General features: G+C 47.9%; 3 protein-coding genes and 1 long non-coding RNA gene across 8 annotated transcripts; 3 read left to right on the top strand and 1 right to left on the bottom strand.

Moving 5' to 3' along the window:
* The first annotated feature begins 8,120 nt into the window (after positions 1 to 8,120).
* Positions 8,121 to 13,316, top strand: SMIM40 (small integral membrane protein 40). Its single transcript, XM_031033291.2, has 2 exons — positions 8,121 to 8,425; positions 13,003 to 13,316. Exon 1 carries the CDS (start codon positions 8,147 to 8,149, stop codon positions 8,315 to 8,317), a length of 171 nt encoding a protein of 56 aa, XP_030889151.1. The 5' UTR covers positions 8,121 to 8,146; the 3' UTR covers positions 8,318 to 8,425; positions 13,003 to 13,316.
* Positions 9,778 to 13,583, bottom strand: LOC145722981 (uncharacterized). The gene is made up of 2 exons (XR_014147600.1): positions 13,466 to 13,583; positions 9,778 to 10,748 (listed from the first exon to the last, which is right to left on the bottom strand). It is a non-coding gene; the product is annotated as an uncharacterized LOC145722981 (long non-coding RNA).
* A 76-nt stretch (positions 13,584 to 13,659) lies between these two features.
* On the top strand, positions 13,660 to 18,432 carry DAXX (death domain associated protein). Of its 5 annotated transcripts, none has more exons than XM_031033289.2 (8): positions 13,660 to 13,797; positions 14,979 to 15,237; positions 15,392 to 16,223; positions 16,349 to 16,563; positions 16,711 to 16,945; positions 17,099 to 17,573; positions 17,738 to 17,960; positions 18,167 to 18,432. In XM_031033289.2, the coding sequence occupies exons 2-8, from the start codon at positions 15,031 to 15,033 to the stop codon at positions 18,224 to 18,226; spliced, it is 2,247 nt and encodes a 748-aa protein (XP_030889149.1). In that variant the 5' UTR covers positions 13,660 to 13,797; positions 14,979 to 15,030; the 3' UTR covers positions 18,227 to 18,432. The 5 variants fall into 5 exon arrangements, with proteins under 5 accessions (XP_030889149.1, XP_081684112.1, XP_030889150.1 ...); XM_081827986.1 differs by having other exon boundaries at positions 13,662 to 13,797; positions 14,982 to 15,237; XM_031033290.2 differs by lacking the exon at positions 13,660 to 13,797 and adding an exon at positions 13,935 to 14,087 and having other exon boundaries at positions 16,711 to 16,900.
* A 624-nt stretch (positions 18,433 to 19,056) lies between these two features.
* Positions 19,057 to 22,448, top strand: ZBTB22 (zinc finger and BTB domain containing 22). The gene is made up of 2 exons (XM_006738072.3): positions 19,057 to 19,175; positions 19,873 to 22,448. Exon 2 carries the CDS (start codon positions 19,941 to 19,943, stop codon positions 21,846 to 21,848), a length of 1,908 nt encoding a protein of 635 aa, XP_006738135.1. The 5' UTR covers positions 19,057 to 19,175; positions 19,873 to 19,940; the 3' UTR covers positions 21,849 to 22,448.
* Positions 22,449 to 22,521: the final 73 nt, after the last annotated feature.

Genomic DNA, 22,521 nt, shown 5'->3' with positions numbered 1-22,521 from the left:
GATGGTGACCAAATGCTGTGAAGATTTATGGGTTGTGCTGTTGCTGACTCTAAAGATGGACACTTGTTTAGAATGCAGGGAGAATTTAGCAGTGATAGTGATTAGGTAATAGAAAAGACAAATTAATGAACTTGTCAAATCTTCTCTCTCGGTCAGTATGAAAGCAATGTTTTCTCACATAATGATGTTTCATTTCCCAGTAGGGCCACAGTTGCACATGGTGGCTGAGGAACATTTTCCTGTACTAAACAATTCATATTACTCTTAGATTTGTATATATGTATATGTAGGTAGAACAAGCATGACAAATGAAGTTACACTGGCGACTAAACAGATAGCCAATACTTGAAGTACATATAATTTTATTTTTATAAAAATATTTAAGGGGTACCTGGGTGGCTCAGTGGGTTGAGTGGCTGCCTTTGGCTCTGGTCATGATCCCGGTGTTCTGGGATCGAGCTCCACATAGGGCTCCCTGCTCAGCAGGGAGTCTGCTTCTCCTTCCCCCTGCTCTTGTGCTCTTGCTTGCTCTCTCTCTCTCTCTCTCTCCCTCTCAAATAAATAAATAAAATCTTTAACAAATATTTAAGAAGACTTAATTACAATTTTAAAAAGTTAAATTTTAGGGGCGCCTGGGTGGCTCAGTTGGTTAAGCGACTGCCTTCGGCTCAGGTCATGATCCTGGAGTCCCTGGATCGAGTCCCGCATCGGGCTCCCTGCTCGGCAGGGAGTCTGCTTCTCCCTCTGACCCTCCCACTTCTCATGTACTCCCTCTCTCTCAAATAAAAATAAAAATCTTTAAAAAAAAAAGTTAAAATTTAAAAACCTTCTTTCTATAATAATTTTAAATATTTATTTAGTATAACTTGCATTTTATACTTTATTTTTATTTCTTTTATTTTTATTTTTATTTTCCTCTTATGATTACCAAAGAGGGACATTTAATCCAGAATGGAGATAATCAAAGAAGGCTTCTGTAGGAGATAGTTTTTAATCTTTATCCTTTTACCTTTCATTTATCCCTTACCCTTTACTGTAAATACACTGGGATCAGCTTAACTGTGAAACTATTTCCATTGATCTGGCTTTCAATTTTTATTTTGTTTGTATCATAGTTTTCTTTCTCTCTCCCTTCCTTCCTTCCTTCCTTCCTTTCTTTCTTTCTTTCTTTCTTTCTTTCTTTCTTTCTTTCTTTCTTTCTTTCTTTCTTTCTTTCTTTCTTCCTTCCTTCCTTCCTTCCTTTTTTTCTTTCTTCTTTTTTCTTCCAAATTTTTATTTAAATTCTAGTTAGTTAACATATAGTGTAACATTTGTTTCAGGAGTAGAATTTAGTGATTCATCACTTACATATAACACCCAATGCTCATCATAACAAGTGCCCTCCTTAATACCTATCACCCATTTAGCCCATCCCCCACCCACCTCCCTCCATCAACCCCCAGTTTGTTCTCTATCTTTAAGAATTTCTTACGGTTGGGCGCCTGGGTGGCTCAGATGGTTAAGCGTCTGCCTTCGGCTCAGGTCATGATCTCAGGGTCCTGGGATCGAGTCCCGCATTGGGCTCCCTGCTCCTTGGGAGCCTGCTTCTCCCTCTGCCTTTCTCTCTCGCTCTGTCTCTCATGAATAAAAAAAAAAAAAATCTTTAAAAAAAAAAAAGAATTTCTTATGGTTTGCTTCCCCCTTCCTCCTCCTCTCTTTTTTTCTCTTCCCACACATTCATCTGTTTTGTTTCCTAAATTCCACATACGAATGAAAACATATGGTATTTGTCTTTCTCTGACTTATTTCACTTAGCATAATACACTCTAGCTCCATCCACATGGCTGCAAATGGCAAGATTTAATTCTTTTTGATGTCTGAGTAATATTCCATTGCATATATACACCACATCTTCTTTATCCACTCATCAGTCAATGGACATTTGGGCTTCTCCATAGTTTGGCTATTGTTGATAATGCTGCTATAAATATCAGGGTGCACGTACCCCCTTAGAATCTGTATTTTTGTATCTTTTGGGTAAATATTGAGTAGTGCAATTTGTAGGGTAGTACTGTTTTTAACTCTTTGAGGAACTTCCATACTGTTCTCCAGAGTGGCTGCACTAGTTTGCATTCCCACCAACAGTGTAAGAGGGTTCTCCTTTCTCCACATCCTCATCAACATTTGTTGTTTCCTGTGTTGTTAATTTTAGCCATTCTGACATGTGTGAGGTGGTATCTCATCATAGTTTTGATTTGTATTTCCCTGCTGATGAGTGATGTTGAGTATGTTTTCATGTGTCTGTTAGTCATTTGTATGTCTTCTTTGGAGAAATGTCTGTTCATGTCTTCAGCCCATTTCTTGACTAGATTTTTTGTTTTTTGGGTGTTGAGTTTGATAAGTTCTTTACAGTTTTTGGATACTATCCTTTATCAGATGTGTCACTTGCAAATATCTTCTCTCATTCCGTAGGATGACTTTTAGCTTTGTTGATTATTTCCTTCGTTGTGCAGAAGCTTTTTATCTTGATGAAGTTCCAATAGTTCATTTTTGCTTTTGCAGTGACATGTCTAGTAAGAAGTTGCTTGAGCCGAGGTCAAAGAGGTTACTGCCTATGTTCTCCTCTAGGATTTTGATGGTTTCCTGTCTCACATTTAGGTCTTTCATCCCTTTTGAATTTATTTTTGTGTATGGTGTAAGAAAGTGGTCCAGTTTCATTCTTCTGCATGTGGCTGTCCAATTTTCCCAACACATTTGTTAAAGAGGCTGTCTTTTTTCCATCGGATATTCTTTCCTGCTTTGTTGAAGATTAGTTGACCATATAGTTGTGGGTCCATTTCCGGGTTTTCTATTCTGTTCCATTGATCTCTGTCTATTTTTGTGCCAGTACCAGCATTTTATACTTCAGTTTGAATAGATGATTTAAACATTAGAAAAATAATATTTGAAAGCATGAGTATAATTTTAATCTTACATTAATTTAATTTTACATCTGTATGCAAATATATTCAAATAATATAAAATTTGAATATGGTTGCATTTAACTTTTAAATTCTTTAACCCATTGCCATCAATAGAACACAGATTATGTGAAAATCTTGATTATAACAACATAGTGACTTTGCTAAAATAAAGATAAATAAAATTCACTTTATTTATTTTAAGGATATTATTTATTTTTTTTAAAGACTTTATTTCTTTATTTGACAGAGAGAGACAGAGCGAGAGAGGGAACACAAGTGAGGGAGAGGGAGAAGCAGGCTTCCCGCTGAGCAGGGAGCCCGATGTGGGCCTTGATCCTGGGACCCCGGGATCATGACCTGAGCTGAAGGCAGATGCTTAACGACTTAGCTACCCAGGCGCCCCAGGATTTTATTTATTTATTTGAGAGAGAGTGAGAGTGAGCGAGAGAGCTCAAGCAGGATGAGCAGCAGAAGGAAAGGGAGAAGGAGGGAGATCATGACCTGAGCCGAAGGCAGACGCTTAACTGACTGAGCCACCCAGGTGCCCCTAAAATTCATTTTATAACATATATATTTTAGGGGTGCCTGCATGGCTCAGTCGGCTGAGTGCCCGACCCTTGGTTTCAGCTCGGGTCATGATCTCAGGGTCGTGAGATCAAGCCCTGTATTGGGCTCTGGGCTCAGTTGCGAGTCTGCTTGAGATTCCCTCTCTCCCTCTCCCTCTGCCCCTCCCCTGATCTCTCTCTCTAAAATAAATAAAAATTTTAAAAAACAACATATTAATCTGTAAATAATGCATATCTTTATTACTCATCTGACCATATCTGATCCACCAATAGAATACCTAGATACATGTGATAATAATTAAATGTAGTCATTTTGATGTTTTTCTAATTGTGTTGTTTTACACATTTTTTTTTTAAATTTTGTTATGAGGGTAGATTTGTCAAGGTATGAGTAAAGAACATCCTTAACAATCCATTAGCCTGATTAATGGCTTTTTAAAATTTAGACCTATGATATGTAAGCCTCTATTTTTACTCTTGCATTGGGACCCTGCAAATGTCTACACCTTCTTTTCTCTCCCTGGTGAATCAACTCCCTGGTGGTCAGCTGATTGTTACTTCCTAGTTCACTGAAAAACAGAAGCAACAGAAGAAAACTTTCTCCACTTCCCACTACATCTCCCTACCTACCTACATTTCTGCCCTTAGATTCTGTCTTCCCTCCAGGCACCAAATCTAAGTGTCTATCCAAGTCCACCTCCTCTACTTGTGCACTGAAACCCAGGCCCTCTCATTCAAGGATACCACTCCTACCACTCCTACAATTACGACTTTACCCCCTTGTCTCCTCCCTCTCTACTTAGTCATTCCTATGAGCATATAAAAATACTAGAATATACCCATTAAAAAATCCTTCCTCTTGATCCCACATCTCCTTCCACATTATGCTGTATTTCTTTCCTTCCCTTTAGGGCAACATTCTTTGAAAGAACTGGCTGTGCTCTTGTTCTCCTCTTACTCACCTACCACTCTCTCTTGAACTCTCTCCACTTCTTCCATCAAGAGGTGGATTTATGAGATCTATATCTCCTCCCTATAAATCTGAACAGGTTTGTGACTCTCTTGTAACCAATAAAATGCAATGAAGCCATGCTGTCTGATTTCTGAGGCTAGCTCTAAAAAGTGATGCACCTTCTGCCCTTTTCACTGCAACACTTGCTTTCAGAGCCATGAGGGCCATGTAAAGAATTCTAACTACCCCAATGTTACCATGCTGTAAAGAAGCCCAAGCTACATGGAGAGGACTTGTGTAGGTATTCCGGCCAACAGCTCCAGCAGAGATACAGCTGACAGCTAACATCAACTACCAGAAGATGTCTCCAGATGATTCCACTTCAGTAGTTAAGTCACCCCCAGTCTTCCCAGCTGAGGATCCAGACATCACCAAAGACAAGCTGTCCTTACTGTATCCTTTCTGAATTCCTGACAGCATTCCACAAGCATAATAAAATGGTTGTTTTATACCACTAAGTTTTGGGTATTTTAGGTGGCAATAGTAACTGGGACAGTGTGTGTGTGTGTGTGTGTGTGTACATACATATGTTCATATATTTCCTTGCTTGGTTTGTGGACAGGGCCTAGAAACAATGGCATCTCTGTAGCAGTAAGGACATCTAGCACCTAGATCTTGGTTTCCAAGTGCCATCCTGTTAGAAGAAGCCAGAAGAAGACATGGTTGATTCCTGGGCTGAGGCAGGAAAAGTACAAATTGAAAGCATGGATAACCTCTTGCAGAGAAAGTAAGGAAGTGCTCAAATAATGTTAAGGAGATTTCAGAAGGACAAGGGATCCAGCTTGAAGGGCTATTTCATTTGCCAAATTTGGGGTAATTTGTGCATCAAAATAATAATGATAGTAACCTATTATAATTCATTAAGTAAAATAGAAGTCCACAGGTTCAGACAATAAATATGATAGTAATGGATTACAGTTTATTGAGTAAGATAGGAATCTATGAGTCCATAGGATATCAATGGATGAATAAATGAGGAAGAAGGGAATGCTCTCTTTTATAGCAGATTGTTGACTAAAAGTTGAAGAAGAAATGATGGAATTAAAAATCGGTTTTTAATAAACATTATCATGGCAGTTATTCTAATGGGGGTTATCAATGGATGCTAAGGCAGATAGATGGAGATCTGATGATGTAGCAGATACTTAGGAATTACAAAGAGACAAGTGGTGAGTTTATGGAGGAGAAACCTGCCAAACTGGGTTGGTAATACAGGGGTAAGAAGGGCTCACCTCCTGCACTTCCTGATGTGATACACTGAAAAGGACAAAACATCATTTTTCTCCTGCCTTTATGTGCCATTTGGGTTGAAGGACATCTTGTAGAAATGAAAAGCCTGTGCTCTTTATTTTTTTTTACGATTTTATTTATTTACTTGAGAGAGAGCTATCAGAAGCGGGGGGGTGGGGGGAGGTGGGGAGAAGCAGAGGGAGAGGGAGGGGAAAGAATCTCAAGCAGACGCCATGTTGAGCATTGAGCCCAATACGGGGCTTGATCTCATGACCCTCATATGACCCTGAGATCAAGACTTGGGCCGAAATCAAGAGTCGGATGCTTAACAGACTGAGCCACCCAGGTGCCCCTGGATACTAGAGTTCTTGATACTTTTCTGTAAACTTGAAATTGTTTCAAAATTTTTTAAAAAATCCCATGAATAGGGCGCCTGGGTGGCTCAGATGGTTAAGCGTTTGCCTTCGGCTCAGGTCATGATCCCAGGGTCCTGGGATCGAGTCCCGCATCAGGCTCTCTGTTCCTTGGGAGCCTGCATCTCCCTCTGCCTCTCTCTCTCTCTGTCTCTCATGAATAAATAAATAAAAATATTTAAAAAAAAATTAAAAATCCCATGAATAGACATTACAGAAGACCTTGGTGCTGAACCTGTCATGTGGAAGGAAAGATAAAAGTGTCTGTATAGCCTTACTGTAAACTTGACTGAGACATAAGTGAGGGTATCAGAAATTAATACATTATATTAACATAGCACTTCACAATGTACAAAAAATGAAAATAAACAAAAAAAGCTCCTTATGTCATTCTGTGAGGCAAGAGATTTATCAATTTTATAAAAAAAAAAACAACTGAAGGAAGTTCAGGTGACTTCCCCAAGGTCACACTCACAGACAAAAGATAAACTGAGGCATATTAAAAATTTTAAGCATTTATTTGAAGAAAAACAGATTGGAATGGGGCAGCACCAAACCAGAAGTGCTTAGTCATGCTCTGTAGACAGGAGCCAGGGGAAAGACTTACACAGATCCAGTGCAGAAGTGAAGAACGGCAATTATTTGGCCGGCTATATAGCTTAAAGCCTAGTTGGCTGTGACTGTCCTAAACGTTTTGATTTCCTAACCTTGAGGAATTTACAGACTTAGATTTTGATTTGCTAACATAGGCCACCACGCCATCAGCGCCACCTCAGTCTAATGGCCTCTTTGTTCAATTAATTTAACACATGTGCTCACTTGGGCAGCACACACACTAAACAAGAATTTAACACACCTCATAAGTAATTAGTTTGACCCCATAGAGTTTTTTTGACTCTTAATGCAACCCTCCTGTGGCAACAGCAAACAATAACATAAGTTGACTGTAAACAAAATTGTGACGACTTGTGTACCTTTTTGGGAGTGAACAAAGTCTTCCTATTAAGGTAGGTAAGAGACCCTAAAGGCTCCAGGTATGAGGTCCACTACCACACACTGCTTCCCCGGCTAGCTACCCTATCCCCCACTGCCCCACTTATCCCAGGGGGTCCTCAGGGACATGGGCTTCAATTTCTGTCAAGGACCTTCCAGGCCGTGCCTGGGGAACAGGGCCAAGAAATGGCCTTCAACGCTTGCCCCGACGACAACCTCCTGGACGACATTCCCAGCCAACAACTCTTTCTCAGGACCGTTCACTCTCCTTCATTATTGCCCCAACACTTAAGTCCCAATTACTCACTCGGGCCCCGCTGACCAATCACGATCTTTCTCTTTTTATAGACCTTCCCTTGGGCTCCTGCGGGTGCGATTATAGCTGTCCTGTGGAACGCAGGGCCCGGAAATTAGGAAGAGAGCGGTGTGGCTTTCGCCATCGCATGCTCAGCGGCCCGCAGACTTGGGGGAGAAGAGGTCCTGTGCAGCCTCCAGCCCGCCACTGCCCTTTCCCACCCACCTGGGTTAGGCGAGCCCTTCCCTTAGGCCTTTTCTCACCACCCACTGTAAAGCTGGAATGGGCTGACAGTGGCTCAACCGTAGCGTACTAGCTAGCTCCGCTTGCTCACTCTCTATCTGTAGGGCCCCAAGACATCGGGCCCTGAGCCCAGAGACCTAGTATGACTTCAGCAGTTCCAGCTTGCCTGTCTCTGTGTTGGGCCTTCAGTTGCCAGGTCCCAGTTATAGTAAAGGCGGACGGACTTTATGAATCATCTAGTCCAGACCATTCACATTGCACTCCATGATTATATGATTGTTTCAAAGGCTCAGAGGCTCTTTTCTCCTTTCTCTCTCTTTGGTGGGGGAATTAGGGTCAAGCCCGACAGGTGCAGGGCTTGCTGCTGCCATGCCCCTTAATCCTGGTGTCGCTGAGCAAGGGCTTCCCTCCCAGCCTCCCTGATCCAGTCAGCTGTCAGACTATGATTAAGTATGGTGGATGAGGAGGCTGATGTGGCTGAGGAGGCTGTGTTCCTGGCACTTGCCCAGGGTCCCTGTCCTCCGAGGAGTCCCCTGCGCTGGGCGTTAGACAAGGCCTTCATTATCTTCCTGGCCCTCACCCTCACACTCCTGACACTGGAGGCTGTTCGTCCGCTGCTGTGACTGCTGCCATGAACAGAGTTTGGGGACCGGCCCCTGAGAACACCTTAGAAGGAGGAGCTGGAATTGCAACCACCTTTCCCATAAACATTCTCTTCCCCTGCTACAGAGGTGAGAGGGGAGGGAAACCGGACTGTTGGGGGCTATGGAGGGGACACTGGGAGAGCTCAGAGCCGCTGTCTTAAATTTTTTGCACCTACGCTCTGGAAAATCATTTTGAAAAAGTTTGTACTTCTCACATATTTGTAAGTAACCATCTAAAATTTTTCATCATAAACTAAAATTGTTTCAAGGATGTAATTTCTGGCATATTGAAAACATTCACATTTAAAAATAAAACGGATCACCCTTTGAACGTCCAGAGTGACTTGATACTCACCACTACCCATTTAAAAATAGATAAACTAGCTCCTAACAATTGGGATTATTCCTTTCCTTCTTTCATGACTCTCTTTTCTCCTTGAACACCTATTACCAGTCCACTTCCCCAAAGACAATTTTAGGCTTTTATACTTGAAAATCTTTTATTGACCAATCTATCATACTTCCCTGCATATGCATATATTTTAATTGAGATGAAAAGTATTTTTCTTTCTTGTGACCATAGACCGAAAAGGTTTTTAAAAAATTTCTTCTGTGCTATCATTATAATTATTATGAGAACAGAACTGATTAAATGGCAAAGATTGCACACATTTTTAAACATGGTTAAAAATTAAAAGTACATTTTTAATGAGATAGGAGAGGGGGTGTTTATGGTACCTTGATGAAAGAAATAGGCTATGTGTGTGTGGTTTTTTTTTTAAGGTTTTATTTATTTATTTGAGAGAGTGAGAGGGAAAGTACGAGGCTATTTGTTTGTTTTTTATTTATTTATTTGAGAGAGAGTGAGAGGGAAAGTAAGACCTGGGGGAAGGGGCAGAGGGAAAGGAAGTGGGAGAAGCAGACTTCTCACTGAGCAGGGAGCCTGGATCGTGACCTGAGTCAAAGACAGGCCCTTACTGACTGAGCCACCCAGGCGCCCCACTATGTGTTTCTTTATTTAAGACAAGGTAAGATTTCATGATTGACAACCACAGCCATACCTCGGAGATTTGCAGGTTCAGTTCCAGACACCACAACAAAGCAAATACCGAAATAAAACAAGTCAAAGGAACTTTTTTGGTTTCCCAGTGTTTATAAATGTTTACACTATAGTCTATTAAGTGTGCAATAGCATTATGTCTAAAAAAAAACAATGTACATACCTTTATTTAAAAATACTTTATTGTGGGGCACCTGCATGGCTCAGTCGGTTAAGCATTCGACTCTTGATTTCTATTTAGGTCATGATCTCAGGGTCATGAAATAGAGCCCCACGTTGGGCTCTGTGCTGCGTGTGGAGACTGCTTGGCATTCTCTCTCCCCCTCTCCCTTTGCGCCTCCCCACCCAGTCACACACACACACACACTTTCTCAAAAAATAAAGAATAAAATAAAAATACTTTATTGCTAAAAGATGCCAAGCATCATCTGAGCTTTCAGGGAGTTTTAATCTTTTTGCTGGTGAAGGGTATTTCCTAGATGCTGTTGGCTGCTGACTGATCAGGGTGGTGGTTGCTGAAGGTTGGGATGGCTGTGCCAATTTCTTAAAATAAGACAACAAGGAGGTTTGCCGCATCAATTGACTGTTACTTTCACAAATGACTTTTCTGTAGTTTGCGATGCTGTTTGATAGCATTTTACCCACAGAACTTTCAAAATTAGTCAATCCTCTCAAACCCTGCTGCTAACTTATCAACTAAGTTTATGTAATATTCTAAATCCTTTGTTGTTGGGCGCCTGGGTGGCTCAGTTGGTTAAGTGTCTGCCTTTGGCTCAGGTCATGATCCTGGAGTTCCAGGATGCGAGTCCCACATCGGGCTCCCTGCTCAGCGGGGAGTCTGCTTCTCCCTCTGACCCTACCCCTCTTGTGCTCTCTCTCATTCTCTCTCTCTCCCAAATAAATAAATAAAATCTTAAGAAAAATAAATCCTGTTGTCATTTGAATAATCTTAATAGCATCTTCACCAAGAGATTTCATCTCAAGAAAACACTTTTTTTTTGCTCACCCATAAGAAGAAGCTCCTCATCTGTTGAAGTTTAATCTTGAGATTGCAGTTAGTTCAGTCCCATCTTGAGGTTCCACTTCTGATTCTAGTTCTCTAGCCATTTCTACAACATCTGTGATTACTTCCTCCACTGACGTCTTGAACCCCTCAAAGTTATCCATGAAAGTTGGAATCAGCTTCTTCAAAACTCTTATTAATGTTGATATTTTGACCTTGTCCTATGAATCACGAATGTTCTTAATGGCATCTACGTTGATGAATCCGTTCAAGGTTTTCAATTTACTTCCCCCAGATCCATTAGAAGAATCACTATGTATGCCAGCGACAGCCTTATGATACGTATTCTGAAATAATAAGACTTAAATGTCAGAATTACTCCTTGATCCATGGTCTGCAGAATGGATGCTGTGTTTAGCAGGCATGAAAACAATATTAATCTCATTGTACATCTTCATCAGAGCTCTTGGATGACCAAGTGCATTTTCAATGAGCAGTAACAGAAAGGAATCTTTCTTTCTGAGCAGGACAACTTAATAGTAAACTACATTGTCAAGAGATTTGCTGTCATCCAGCACATCTTTGTTGTTATTTATAGAGCACAGGCAGAGTAGATTTAGCAAAATTCTTAAGGCCTCTAGGATTTTTGGAATGGTGAGCAATGGCTTTAACTTAATGTCCCCAGCTGCATTAGCCCTTAACAAGAGAGTAAGCCTATCATTTGAGGCTTTGAGGCCAGGCACTGACTTCTCTCTAGCTATGAAAGTCCTAGATAGTATCTTCTTCCAATATAAGACTGTTTCATCTACACTGAAAATCTGTTGTTTAGTGTAGTCACTTTCCTTAATTATCTCAGCTAGATCTTCTAGATAACTTGCTATATCTTCTACATCAGCACCTGCTGTTTCACCTTGCACTTTTATGTTATAAAGATGGCTTCTTTCTTTATACCTCATGAATCAACCACTGTAAGTCTCAAAATTTTCTTCTGAAGCTTCCTCACCTCTCTCAGCCTTCACAGAATTAAAGACAGTTAGGGTCTCTGAGAGTTTGGCTGTGGCTTAAGGGAATGTTGTGGCTGGTTTGATCTTCTATCCAGACCACTCAAGCTTCCTCCATATCAACAATAAGGCTGTTTTTCTTAACATTCATGTATTCATTGGAGAGGCACTTTTAATTTCCTTCAAGAACTTTTCCTTTGGGGGCGCCTGGGTGGCTCAGTCGGTTAAGCGACTGCCTTCGGCTCAGGTCATGATCCTGGAGTCCTAGGATTGAGTCCCACATCGGGCTCCTAGCTCAGCGGCGAGCCTGCTTCTCCCTCTGACCCTCCCCCCTCTCATACTCTCTCTATCTCATTCTCTCTCTCAAATAAATAAATAAAATCTTTAAAAAAAAAGAAGAACTTTTCCTTTGCATTCACAGCCTGACTGCTTGGCACGAGAGGCCTAGCTTTCAGCCTATCTCAGCTTTCACCATGCCTTCCTCACTAAGTTTAATCATTTCTAGCTTTTGATTTAAAGCGAGAGACAGGTGACCCTTCCTTTCACTTGAACACTTAGAGGCCATTGTAGTTATTAATTGGCCTAATTTCAATATTGTTGTGTCTCAGGGAATAAGGGAGGCTGAGGAGAGGGAGAGAGATGGGGGAACAGCTGGTTGGTGGAACAATAAGAACACACAATATTTATTAAGTTCACTGTCTTATATGGGTGTCATTTGTGGTATCCCAAAACAGTGACAATAATAACATCAAAAACCACTGATCACAGATCACCATAACAAATATAAAAATAATGAAAAAATTTGAAATATTGCAGTACTTACCAAAACGTGACACAGAGACACAAAATGAGCAAATGCCGTTAGAAAAATAGTGCCAATAGGGGCACCTGGCTGGCTTAGTCCCTAGAGCACACAACTTTTGATCTTGGGGGTTGTAAGTTTGAGCCCCACGTTGGATGTAGAGATTACTTAAAAATAATTTTTTTTTAAAAAAAGAGAAATGCTGCTGAAAGATTTGCTCAATGCAAACCTTCAATTTATGTAAAAAAAAAAAAAGCCCACAATATCTGTGAAGCACAATAAAATGAGGTACATCTGCGTACTTTTTTTTTTTTTTTAAGAAGGAGAAAGTCTATTATAAAAGGAAACAGGAAGAAGGAGAACCTCTACTGCAGGCATTTACTCAGTAAGACCAATTTTGCGAAAGTTGAGCATCTGGAAATTAAATTCCTCTATCTCCTAAGTCTGAGTACTCTCTTGGAGAGTTTTCATGTTCCCTAATTTGAAGACTATAGGTTTAGACACGGTGTGGGATTCTTTAATGGAAGGGAGGGTTTGAGGTTCTGGTACTCTGAGGGCTTAGGGATATAAGGACCTCTGCGGTCCTAGAAAGTGGCAAGATGCTCACCACTTGTGGAATGTGAAAGTTTGCAGGAGACGGGAATCTCTGTGTTAACCGGTCTGACTTCCTCATAAGCTCATATTTGGACCCAGCCTGGCCTCCACTAGTCCTTCCGGCCTTCCTGTAGTTGGGTGAGATGGGGGTGCGGGCGAGGCGGGCGTCAAAATCAGTTTCTTGTCTGTTCGTTCTTTCCTCAGCTCTCCCAGAGGAAGAGGAGACTAGTCGACACCCAAGGTATTTTACAAGTGTCATTTCATCTGACAGCCCTCACAGCGGCAATTTGCACAGATTCTCCTCAAAGCTCCCGCCCCATATCGCCGTCCTAAGTCTCTGGAGCTCCTGGACAAAGCACGGCCTCCAGGTCATCACTGCCCGCACGTCGGGGACCCCCTCCAGAAAAGAACGGACAGCCACCGAGGTCCCACCTGCTTGGTTGGTCATTAGTTCCGTGGAGGCGCTTAAAGAGAAATCAATAAGAATAGCAACAATAATAACACATTTGTATAGCGCATTGTGCTATTTGTATTTATGTGTTATGATTTCACGCTTGGGAGCTGTAGGCACCTGGAAGTGGAAGTAGCTGCTGGACAGCGGCAAGGGAGCGCGCAGCCAGCAGAAGGGAAGGGGCAGGCGCAGTCGATTAAGCCGTGGAAAGGGTACCTGGCAGGTAGGAAAGCAGCGCCGGAAGGCTGGTCAATGGCCCAGCGGAAGGAAGAGGTTTTTTTTTTTTCCCTCTAAAGAGACTCTCGCTCTTCCCTGCACCCCTGCGCAGTCTTGGAGGGCCCAATTCCTTAGCTATCCTGTTCCGTTCCCCCTCCCTTACTTGGAAAGGTGGCTCAGTCCTTCCCGCACGCGACCCGCCGGCGGTTGGGCCGGATGCAGGAAGTTTCTGATTGGCAGAGTCGCAGAAGCACCGGGTGAAAAGAGCTCCGTCGCCGGCGCGCCCGAGCTCGGGCCTAGCCAATACCGTACGGCAAGATGGCGTCCCCCAGGTACTTTGGGACGCCCCGCAGGGGACAAGCCCGCCCTCTACTGGTCACAGGAAAGGGGGCCCCGGACAGTGTGGGCGGCACTGGAGGTGGGGCGGGCTTACCTCCACTTCCGGCTGCGGCCGGGCCGGGCGCCGTACGACAATATGGCCGCGTCTAATTGGCTGTAGGCGGAAACTCTGCGACTTCCGGTCCAGAGAAGGGCCTGCGGTGGGAGGGGGAAGGAAGGCGGAGGGAACCATGCGAGGTTCTGAGATCAGCAGCGAGGGTCGCCTCGAGAGACCGTTTCTGAGGTGGGGGCCGGACCGTGCGGGGAGCGAAGGCGGGGGCGGGAATGTCGAGGGAGAGGTACTGGGGAGTCCCGGACGCTGAGTCTGAGGGGCAAGCTCTGGTACCTTCCTTCCAATCCCTGAAGGGGAGTGGGGCGGCCGGGGGGCTGAACTGGGGGAGGGGGACTTGGCGGGAAGCTCATTCAGGGGAAGGGGTCGGACGCGGGGTTGGGATCTGAGAGGAATCGGGAGAGTTCAGTGCTGGTCTTGCAGTCGGTTACAGGTCACAGAGAAAGAATGGGGGAAATCGGGTGGGGTGAGAGGGAGGGGACTTGGTGAGATCTCTCCAACCTAACGCCCGGGTTTGAGGAGACCCGTCAGAGGGTGGAGTGTGAGGATAATTCAAGGAGGAGAAAGGGGAATGGATTGTTGGGAGGGAACCTCCTTCGCCTCAGAGAGTCTAGGAGTTGGGGGTGATTCTTTAGGATGAGGTGCGGTTGTGGATTTGACGTGTTTGAGAGCGAAAGGGGGAAGGCTCGTGAGGTGGTGCTGACGGGGGTGTGGTGTCTGTGCGAGGGAATGTCGAGGAAATCCAGAGTGCAATGCGGGAGATGGTCCAGGGGTTGGGAGAATCAACTTGGCAAGTATGAGAGATAGTGGGGAAAACGAAAGAGACTGGATAACGACAGGAGGGGTGGAGCTGGGGGTGGGGAACTTAAGGTTTTCAGGTGGTTTGGGGCTCCCGTAGTAAAAGGCCAGAAAAGCGTCTTGTACTAAGAGTTGCTGAAGACAGGCGGTGAGGACACTGTTGGGCAGGGCAGGGTGTTACTGAAGCCCAAGAAGACTGGAAAATGTGTGAGATGAAGGGATGGGCTGTGCTGGAGGGGCTCTTTCTGAGGCCCCATCCCCTTCCAGCAGGAATCCCGAAATCCCCAACACTTCCTCCCTCCGGGGGATTTGATCCCCCATGGCCACCGCTAACAGCATCATCGTGCTGGATGATGATGATGAAGATGAAGCAGCTGCTCAGCCAGGGCCCTCCCACCCACCCCCCAATCCGGCCTCACCCGGGGCAGAAGCCCCTGGCTCCTCCCAGCCCCATGGAGCTGGAGGAAGCAGTAGTTCTGGCGGCAAGAAATGCTACAAGTTGGAGAATGAGAAGCTGTTTGAAGAGGTGAGCTTTAGGGGAGAAGATTCTTGTGCCCCAGGGAGGGGGATGGCTGACTGGCTCTCCTGTCCTTTCTTCCCCACTAACCCCGCCTCGCCTTCTTTCTCTCAACCCCTCCCCTTGTCTCTTTCCCCCTCCCTTCTTCCTCTGAACCCTCTAGTTCCTTGAACTGTGTAAGACGCAGACAGCAGATCACCCTGAGGTGGTCCCATTCCTCTATAACCGGCAGCAGCGTGCCCACTCTCTGTTTTTGGCCTCGGCGGAGTTCTGCAACATCCTCTCTCGGGTCCTATCTCGGGCCCAGAGTCGGCCAGCTAAGCTCTATGTCTACATTAATGAGCTCTGCACTGTTCTCAAGGCCCATTCAGCCAAGAAGAAGCTGAACCTGGCCCCTGCTGCCACCACCTCTAGTGAACCCTCTGGGAATAACCCTCCCACAGACCCCTCCTCGGACCCCACAAATGCCGAGACCACTGCCTCTGAGGCCCCAAGGACCCGTGGTTCCCGGCGGCAGATCCAGCGCTTGGAGCAGCTGCTAGCGCTCTATGTGGCAGAGATCCGGCGGCTGCAGGAAAAGGAGTTGGATCTCTCAGAATTGGATGACCCAGACTCCACATACCTGCAGGAAGCAAGATTGAAGCGTAAGCTGATCCGCCTCTTTGGGCGGCTGTGTGAGCTCAAAGACTGTTCTTCCCTGACGGGCCGTGTCATAGAGCAACGCATCCCCTACCGTGGCACCCGCTATCCAGAAGTTAACAGGCGCATTGAGCGGCTCATCAACAAACCGGGGCCAGATACCTTCCCTGACTATGGAGATGTGCTGCGGGCTGTGGAGAAGGCAGCTGCTCGGCACAGCCTTGGCCTCCCCCGACAGCAGCTCCAGCTCATGGCTCAGGATGCCTTCCGAGATGTGGGCATCAGGTTACAGGAGCGACGCCACCTTGATCTCATCTACAACTTTGGCTGTCACCTCACAGATGACTATAGGCCAGGTAGGGATTAGTGAGATACCTATCGATAACCCTTATATGTCAGATGTTTGGTGGAGAGGGCATCTCTCTAGTCCCGTCTTCTAGGGTTTGGGCTGAGTACTCTGACTTTATGTCTTCCCACGTAGGCATTGATCCTGCATTGTCGGATCCTGCCTTAGCCCGGCGCTTGCGAGAAAACCGGAGCTTGGCTATGAGCCGGCTGGATGAGGTCATCTCCAAATATGCAATGATGCAAGACAAGAGTGAGGAGGGCGAGAGACAGAAGAGAAGAGCTCGGCTTCCTCAAGCTACCTCTTCCCACACTGCAGACCCCCCGAAAGCCTCCTTGGATTCTGGCGAGGTATGGAAGGGATAAACCCTTCAGACAGACCTTGTCTTTCCCCAGCAGGGGATTTCAGGGTCACTGAGGGGGAAGAGTGCAGAAGGAACACAAGAACCAGACCCTCTGGGGCAAGGGATTCCTTAGAGAAACTCCTTTGTCCCCCAGGGCCCTAGTGGAATGGCATCCCAGGAGTGCCCTACCACCTCCAAGCCCGAGACAGATGATGAAGAAGATGAGGAAAGTGATGAGGAAGAGGAAGAAGAGGAAGAGGAGGAAGAAGAGGAGGAAGAGGAAGAAGAAGAAGAGGAGGCCACAGATTCTGAAGAAGAGGAGGATCTCGAACAGATGCAGGAAGGTCAGGGGGATGATGAAGAGGAGGAGGAGGAGGAGGAGGGAGCAGGTATGTCAAGAACAATCCCCTCGTGTGTCAGTTCCCTCTACTCTGTTGGATGTGAACCACCTGTTTGAGACCCTTCCCTTCCTCCTCTTACTCTCAGCAGTATTCTTTCCCTGAGTTCTCATGCTACCTCTCCCCTCTTTTCTTCTTTTCCAGGTCAGGATGGAGACAAGAGCCCCATGTCCCCACCACGGATGTCCACTGAAAATAATCTGGAACCTAGCAAAGGAATCAGCAGGTCTGTGGGGGAGCAGCAAAACAAAGGACTCATGGTGTCACCATCTTCACTGTCAGAAGAGCCCTTGGCCCCCTCCAGCGTAGATGCTGAAAGCAATGGAGAACACCTTGAGGAGTTACCCCTGGAGGAAGAGAGCCCTATGTCTCAGCTCTTTGAGCTAGAGATTGAAGCCTTGCCCTTGGATACCACCCCTTCCCCTGAGGAGAGGGACATTTCCTCTTCTAGGAAGCAATCAGAGGACCCCCTCACCACTGTCTTGGAGAATGGAGCAGCCATGGTCACCTCCACTTCCTTCAATGGAGGTGTCTCTCCTCACACCTGGGGAGATTCCTGTCCCCCCTGCAAGAAGTCTCGGAAGGAGAAGCAAACTGGAGCAGGGCCATTGGGAAACAGGTAACAACAACAACAAGGAGGAGGAGGACGGAGGCCAAGGAGAGATTACAGGGGGCTTTCTGAGAGGAATATTAAGGAACTGGGTCTGCTGGGAGAGATTGTATGCTACCCGTCCAGCCTCAGGCTCTCCATACCCCCTTACATATTTGTGTTTCTGTCCCCAGCTATGTGGAAAGGCAAAGGGCAGTGCATGAGAAGAATGGGAAGAAGATACCTACCCTGTACAGCCCACCTTCTCCCCTGACTTCCATGGCCCCAGTTGCTGATTCCTCGACGAGAGTGGACTCTCCTAGCCATGGCCTGGTGACCAGCTCCCTCTGTAGCCCATCTCCAGCTCGGTTGTCCCAAACCCCCCATTCACAATCCTCCCGGCCTGGTACTTACAAGGTAAGAGGGGGAGGCAGTTTTTCCCTAACTTAATTCTCTTTCATTGCTTAGTTTCAGGTGTTCCATCTGAATATTACACACACCACATCCTCTCTCTTCCTTTTTCCTCACCCCTATTTTTAATCTCTGATAAGTCCTTCCCTCTGCTTCTCCTCCCCTTATATTCCAGACGTCTCTTTCTGACTCTGTCTCTCACTCCCCTGCAGATGAGTGTGGCCACACAGTGCGATCCAGAGGAGATCATCGTGCTCTCAGACTCTGATTAGCCGCCTCTCCTCCCACTCCCAGCCTCCAAAATGTTTTGGGATAGTATTTGGAAGATGGTGGGAAGCTGATGACAGAGGAAGGGATTGACTGAGCTAATCCCCTTTTGGTGGTGTTTCTTTTAAAAAAAAAACAAAACAAAAAAACAACAAAAACTTAAGTTTTACACAGAAACATTAATAAACAATAAAGTTCTTTTCTTATTGTATCCTTGTCTTTTCCTTGTCCTTCTATGCTCACCGCTCAGCACCAGCTGTTCTCTGGTTCAGGGTTACCCTGACTCCTGGCTACCCCTTGGAGCTGTCCTTTGTAGCCTGTCCTTAGATTGCCTCTCTCGGAGTTCCCTCGCCCTCAGGCCTTCCCCTTGCCCTCTGCCAGGCACTAAAAAAAAACGTGCTTCGGCGTCCGGAATGCGCTTTACTTTCTCACTTTGAGCGGTAGGAGTAAAAAGGCCAATCAGGGGCCGACTCAAGGTTATTTGGCCAATCCGTGCCCGGAGGAAGGGGGCGGGGCTCCAGGGGGACTGTCAGAAGCTGGGAGAGCCGGGCGATTAGATCCCGCAAACCCGCTAATGGCCACGGTTCAGGGGCGGAGCCTAAGCAGTGATGGCCAAGACCCTTGGCCAATGGGAAGGGCAGGCTTACAGAATTAAAGGGGAATGAGTGTTTCGGCCGAACCACCAAGCCCTGAGTTCTTTGGCGGCGGAAGAGGCCTGGTACCTTTAAGGTGGAATGAGACAGCTGTTCTTTAAAGGAGAAGTTGCCGAGTCGGCCGAGTATTGCCCAGGGGCACGGGCGGGGGTGCCCGCCTGTCCCTTTAAAGCCGGAGGGGCGGGAGGCGGAGCGGAGGCGGAGGGCGGAGGGAGTCGGCGCAAGATGGCGGCGGGAGGGGCCCAGGCTGCGGCTCTGGCCGCCGAGTGAGGGGCGGGGGGGCCCGGGGGCGCGCGGCCCGGTAAGCGGGGACGCGCGGCGTTGGGGGGCGCCTTCCGGGTGGGAGAGGAGGTCGAAGTAGCGCTTGGGGCGGAGCAGAGGGGGGCGGGGTCCGGTGTGGGCGGGGGTAGACAAGGGGCGGGGCCGAGAGGGCCACGGGGGTGGGCCTTGAAGAGGCGGGGCCGAAAGGGCAAGGGGCGTGTCTTGAGGGGCGGGGCTAGAGGTAAGCCGGGGGGCGGGGGGCAAAGGGGGCCTTGGCTCGCGGAAGAGCTTGGGGGGTGCATAGCCTAAAAAACACATGGGGGGGATGGTTCTCAGTACAGGAACAGACTTGCCCCCTCCCAATAAAAGGATGCAAAACACCAAATAAGGGAAATGGAAAGTCAGGCTCTCAGGCAAATGGGAAATTACGAGGAGAGGCACTCCACTCCCCAAGAGCACCTTATTTCTCTAATTTCCAAGGAAAGAGCACTGGATTTGGAGTCAGGACATCTGCGTTTGCTGGCACTGTCACTTACTGGCTGTGTGATCTTGGATAATCTCGTAATCTTTCTGAGCCTCAGTTTGCTGTCTGTCAAATAGGGTTGAGAGGGATACCTACCTTACAGTGTTGTTGTGGGGAATTACTCAGATAAAGGGTATGAACATGTTTTTAAACTGTAAAGGGAAGGGCTGTGTCATTATGAGATGTTACCACTCTTCTCTCTTTTTCTTCCCAGAGACCCCCCCGGCCGCCCTCCTCCATCCCTTGTTCCTGTGGCTGGGGGGGTACCCCTCCCTCCACGCCATGGAGCCATCTCCTCTCTCTCCCAGTGGGGCAGCACTCCCCCTGCCTCTATCACTGGCCCCACCCCCACTACCCCTGCCTGCAGCTGCAGTGGTACACGTGTCCTTCCCTGAGGTGACCAGTGCCCTCCTGGAGTCCCTCAATCAGCAGCGGCTACAGGGCCAGCTCTGCGATGTGTCCATCCGAGTGCAGGGCCGGGAGTTCAGGGCTCATCGTGCTGTCCTGGCTGCCTCCTCCCCTTACTTCCACGACCAGGTTTTACTCAAGGGCATGACCTCCATCTCGCTGCCCAGCGTCATGGACCCAGGTGCCTTCGAGACTGTCCTGGCTTCGGCTTACACTGGCCGCCTCAGCATGGCTGCTGCTGATATTGTCAACTTCCTCACAGTGGGGTCGGTGCTCCAAATGTGGCACATCGTGGATAAGTGCACTGAACTCCTCCGAGAAGGCCGGGCCTCAGCCACCACCACCACCGTCACCACTGCTGCAGCCACCTCTGCCACTGTCCCTGGTGCTGGGGTCCCATCAGGGAGCGGGGCTACCGTGGCGCCTGCCACCATGGGCTCTGTGCGCTCCCATGCCTCCAGCCGGGCCAGTGAGAATCAGTCCCCCAGCAGCAGCAACTACTTCAGCCCCCGAGAGTCCACTGATTTCTCATCTTCCTCCCAAGAGGCATTTGCAGCTTCTGCAGTGGGCGGCGGGGAGCGTCGTGGAGGTGGCCCGGTATTCCCAGCCCCTGCGGTTGGCAGTGGGGGGGCTACCTCTGGGAAGCTGCTGCTGGAGGCAGATGAGCTCTGTGACGACGGCGGGGATGGGAGGGGTGCTGTGGTTCCTGGGGCTGGGCTCCGGCGACCCACCTACGCACCGCCCAGCATCATGCCACAGAAGCACTGGGTATATGTGAAGCGGGGTGGAAACAGCCCAGCACCAGCACCGCTGGTTCCCCAAGACCCAGATCTGGAAGAGGATGAGGAGGAGGAAGACCTGGTGTTGACCTGTGAGGATGATGAAGATGAAGAGCTGGGGGGTGGCTCCAGGGTTCCCGAGGCCGGAGGACCTGAGGCTACTCTTAGCATAAGTGATGTCCGGACCCTGACTGAGCCCCCGGACAAAGGAGAAGAGCAGGTCAATTTCTGTGAGTCTTCCAATGACTTTGGCTCTTATGAGGGTGGGGGTCCTGGGGCAGGGCTTGATGATTCAGGGGGGCCAACCCCTTCCTCCTATGCCCCCTCCCACCCTCCGAGGCCCCTGCTTCCCCTGGACATGCAGGGCAACCAGATCCTGGTCTTCCCATCGTCTTCATCTTCCTCCTCCTCCTCACAGGCTCCAGGCCAGCCACCAGGGAACCAAGCCGAACACGGGGCGGTGACCCTGGGGGGCACCTCGGCAGGGGCCCTGGGCATGCCTGGTGGTGCCGGGGGGACCCCTGGAGGGACAGGCAGTGGGGATGGGAATAAGATCTTTTTGTGCCACTGTGGGAAGGCCTTCTCCCACAAGAGCATGCGCGATCGGCATGTGAATATGCACCTCAACCTGCGGCCCTTTGACTGCCCCGTGTGCAACAAAAAGTTTAAGATGAAGCACCACCTGACCGAGCACATGAAGACACACACAGGCCTCAAACCCTACGAGTGTGGCGTCTGCGCCAAGAAGTTCATGTGGCGAGACAGCTTCATGCGCCACCGGGGACACTGTGAGCGCCGGCACCGCCTGGGCGGGGGCGGGGGCGGGCCGGGACCCGGGGGACCCGCCGGGCCAGCCTTGCCACCCAAGAGAGAATCCCCCGGAGGGGGCGGGGGCAGCGGCGACGAGGCGAGTGGAGCCACGCCGCAGTCCAGCCGAAGGGTCTGGTCCCCACCCAGCGTCCACAAGGAGATGGGCTTCGGTGGAGGTGGAGGAACGAACTGAGGGGGCAGGCTCCCAGAGGTAGCTTTCCGGATGGAGGAAACAGGGAGCACGAGCCAGGGGCGCTGTGGCCCTCAGGTGATCTCCCACCACGCTTAATGTCTTCCGTATCTCTGTGGACTTGTATATATTTTGGGAGAGGGACCCGTGTTGCACCATCAGCCGCCCATTCCATTCCTCAGCCACTCTCCCACGACGTATCCCCGGAACTGAGTCTTTCCTTCCCCTCAGATGCGTACACTGAAGCCCCAGCTCCAGACTGGGGCACATATGGTCGGGGGAGGGAGAGGGGGCCATGGAGCATCTTGGAGTCACAGGGTCAAGGGTCAGGTGGTTGTAGTCTGTACATGAAGTCTGTGTTAGTGTTGTTGTGGGGACCAGGCCTTTGAGTCCCGCCCTTGTCCTAGAACCCACCCCACCTCCCTAAGGACGTGCCCTATATTTCCACCCTCATCCCTCCTATCCCTCCTTGGGGGCCCCCCAAGTGGATTCTCACTGCGGAGGGAGTGAAGACAAGGAGGGAGTAAGTCGTAAGAATACAAGGTTTTTATTTTAAATCTTATTTTTTTTAAGTGGTGATTAAAATATTTATTGGTCATTTCATTCGGCTTACCAACAGCCCCTCTGTGTTTGCTGCAGCCCCGGCGCAGGTGGGGGAAGGCGGAGTAACCGAACT

The sequence above is a fragment of the Leptonychotes weddellii genome, chromosome 8, assembly GCF_054177405.1.
Source record: "Leptonychotes weddellii isolate Sample4059 chromosome 8, ASM5417740v2, whole genome shotgun sequence".
In the NCBI taxonomy this organism is placed as follows: domain Eukaryota; kingdom Metazoa; phylum Chordata; class Mammalia; order Carnivora; family Phocidae; genus Leptonychotes; species Leptonychotes weddellii.
The sequence above is the reverse complement of the archived record's forward strand: the minus strand, read 5'-3'. Positions and strand labels throughout refer to the sequence as shown.

Bases quoted from the DNA above. Each gene is read 5' to 3' on its own strand.
- DAXX (XM_031033289.2), top strand. From the start codon at position 15,031: ATGGCCACCGCTAACAGCATCATCGTGCTGGATGATGATGATGAAGAT. The intron at 16,946-17,098 runs GTATGTCAAGAA...CTTCTTTTCCAG, and splicing joins GGAGGAGGAGGAGGGAGCAG to GTCAGGATGGAGACAAGAGC. The intron at 17,574-17,737 runs GTAACAACAACA...TTCTGTCCCCAG, and splicing joins GCAGGGCCATTGGGAAACAG to CTATGTGGAAAGGCAAAGGG.
- ZBTB22 (XM_006738072.3), top strand. From the start codon at position 19,941: ATGGAGCCATCTCCTCTCTCTCCCAGTGGGGCAGCACTCCCCCTGCCT.
- SMIM40 (XM_031033291.2), top strand. From the start codon at position 8,147: ATGGTGGATGAGGAGGCTGATGTGGCTGAGGAGGCTGTGTTCCTGGCA.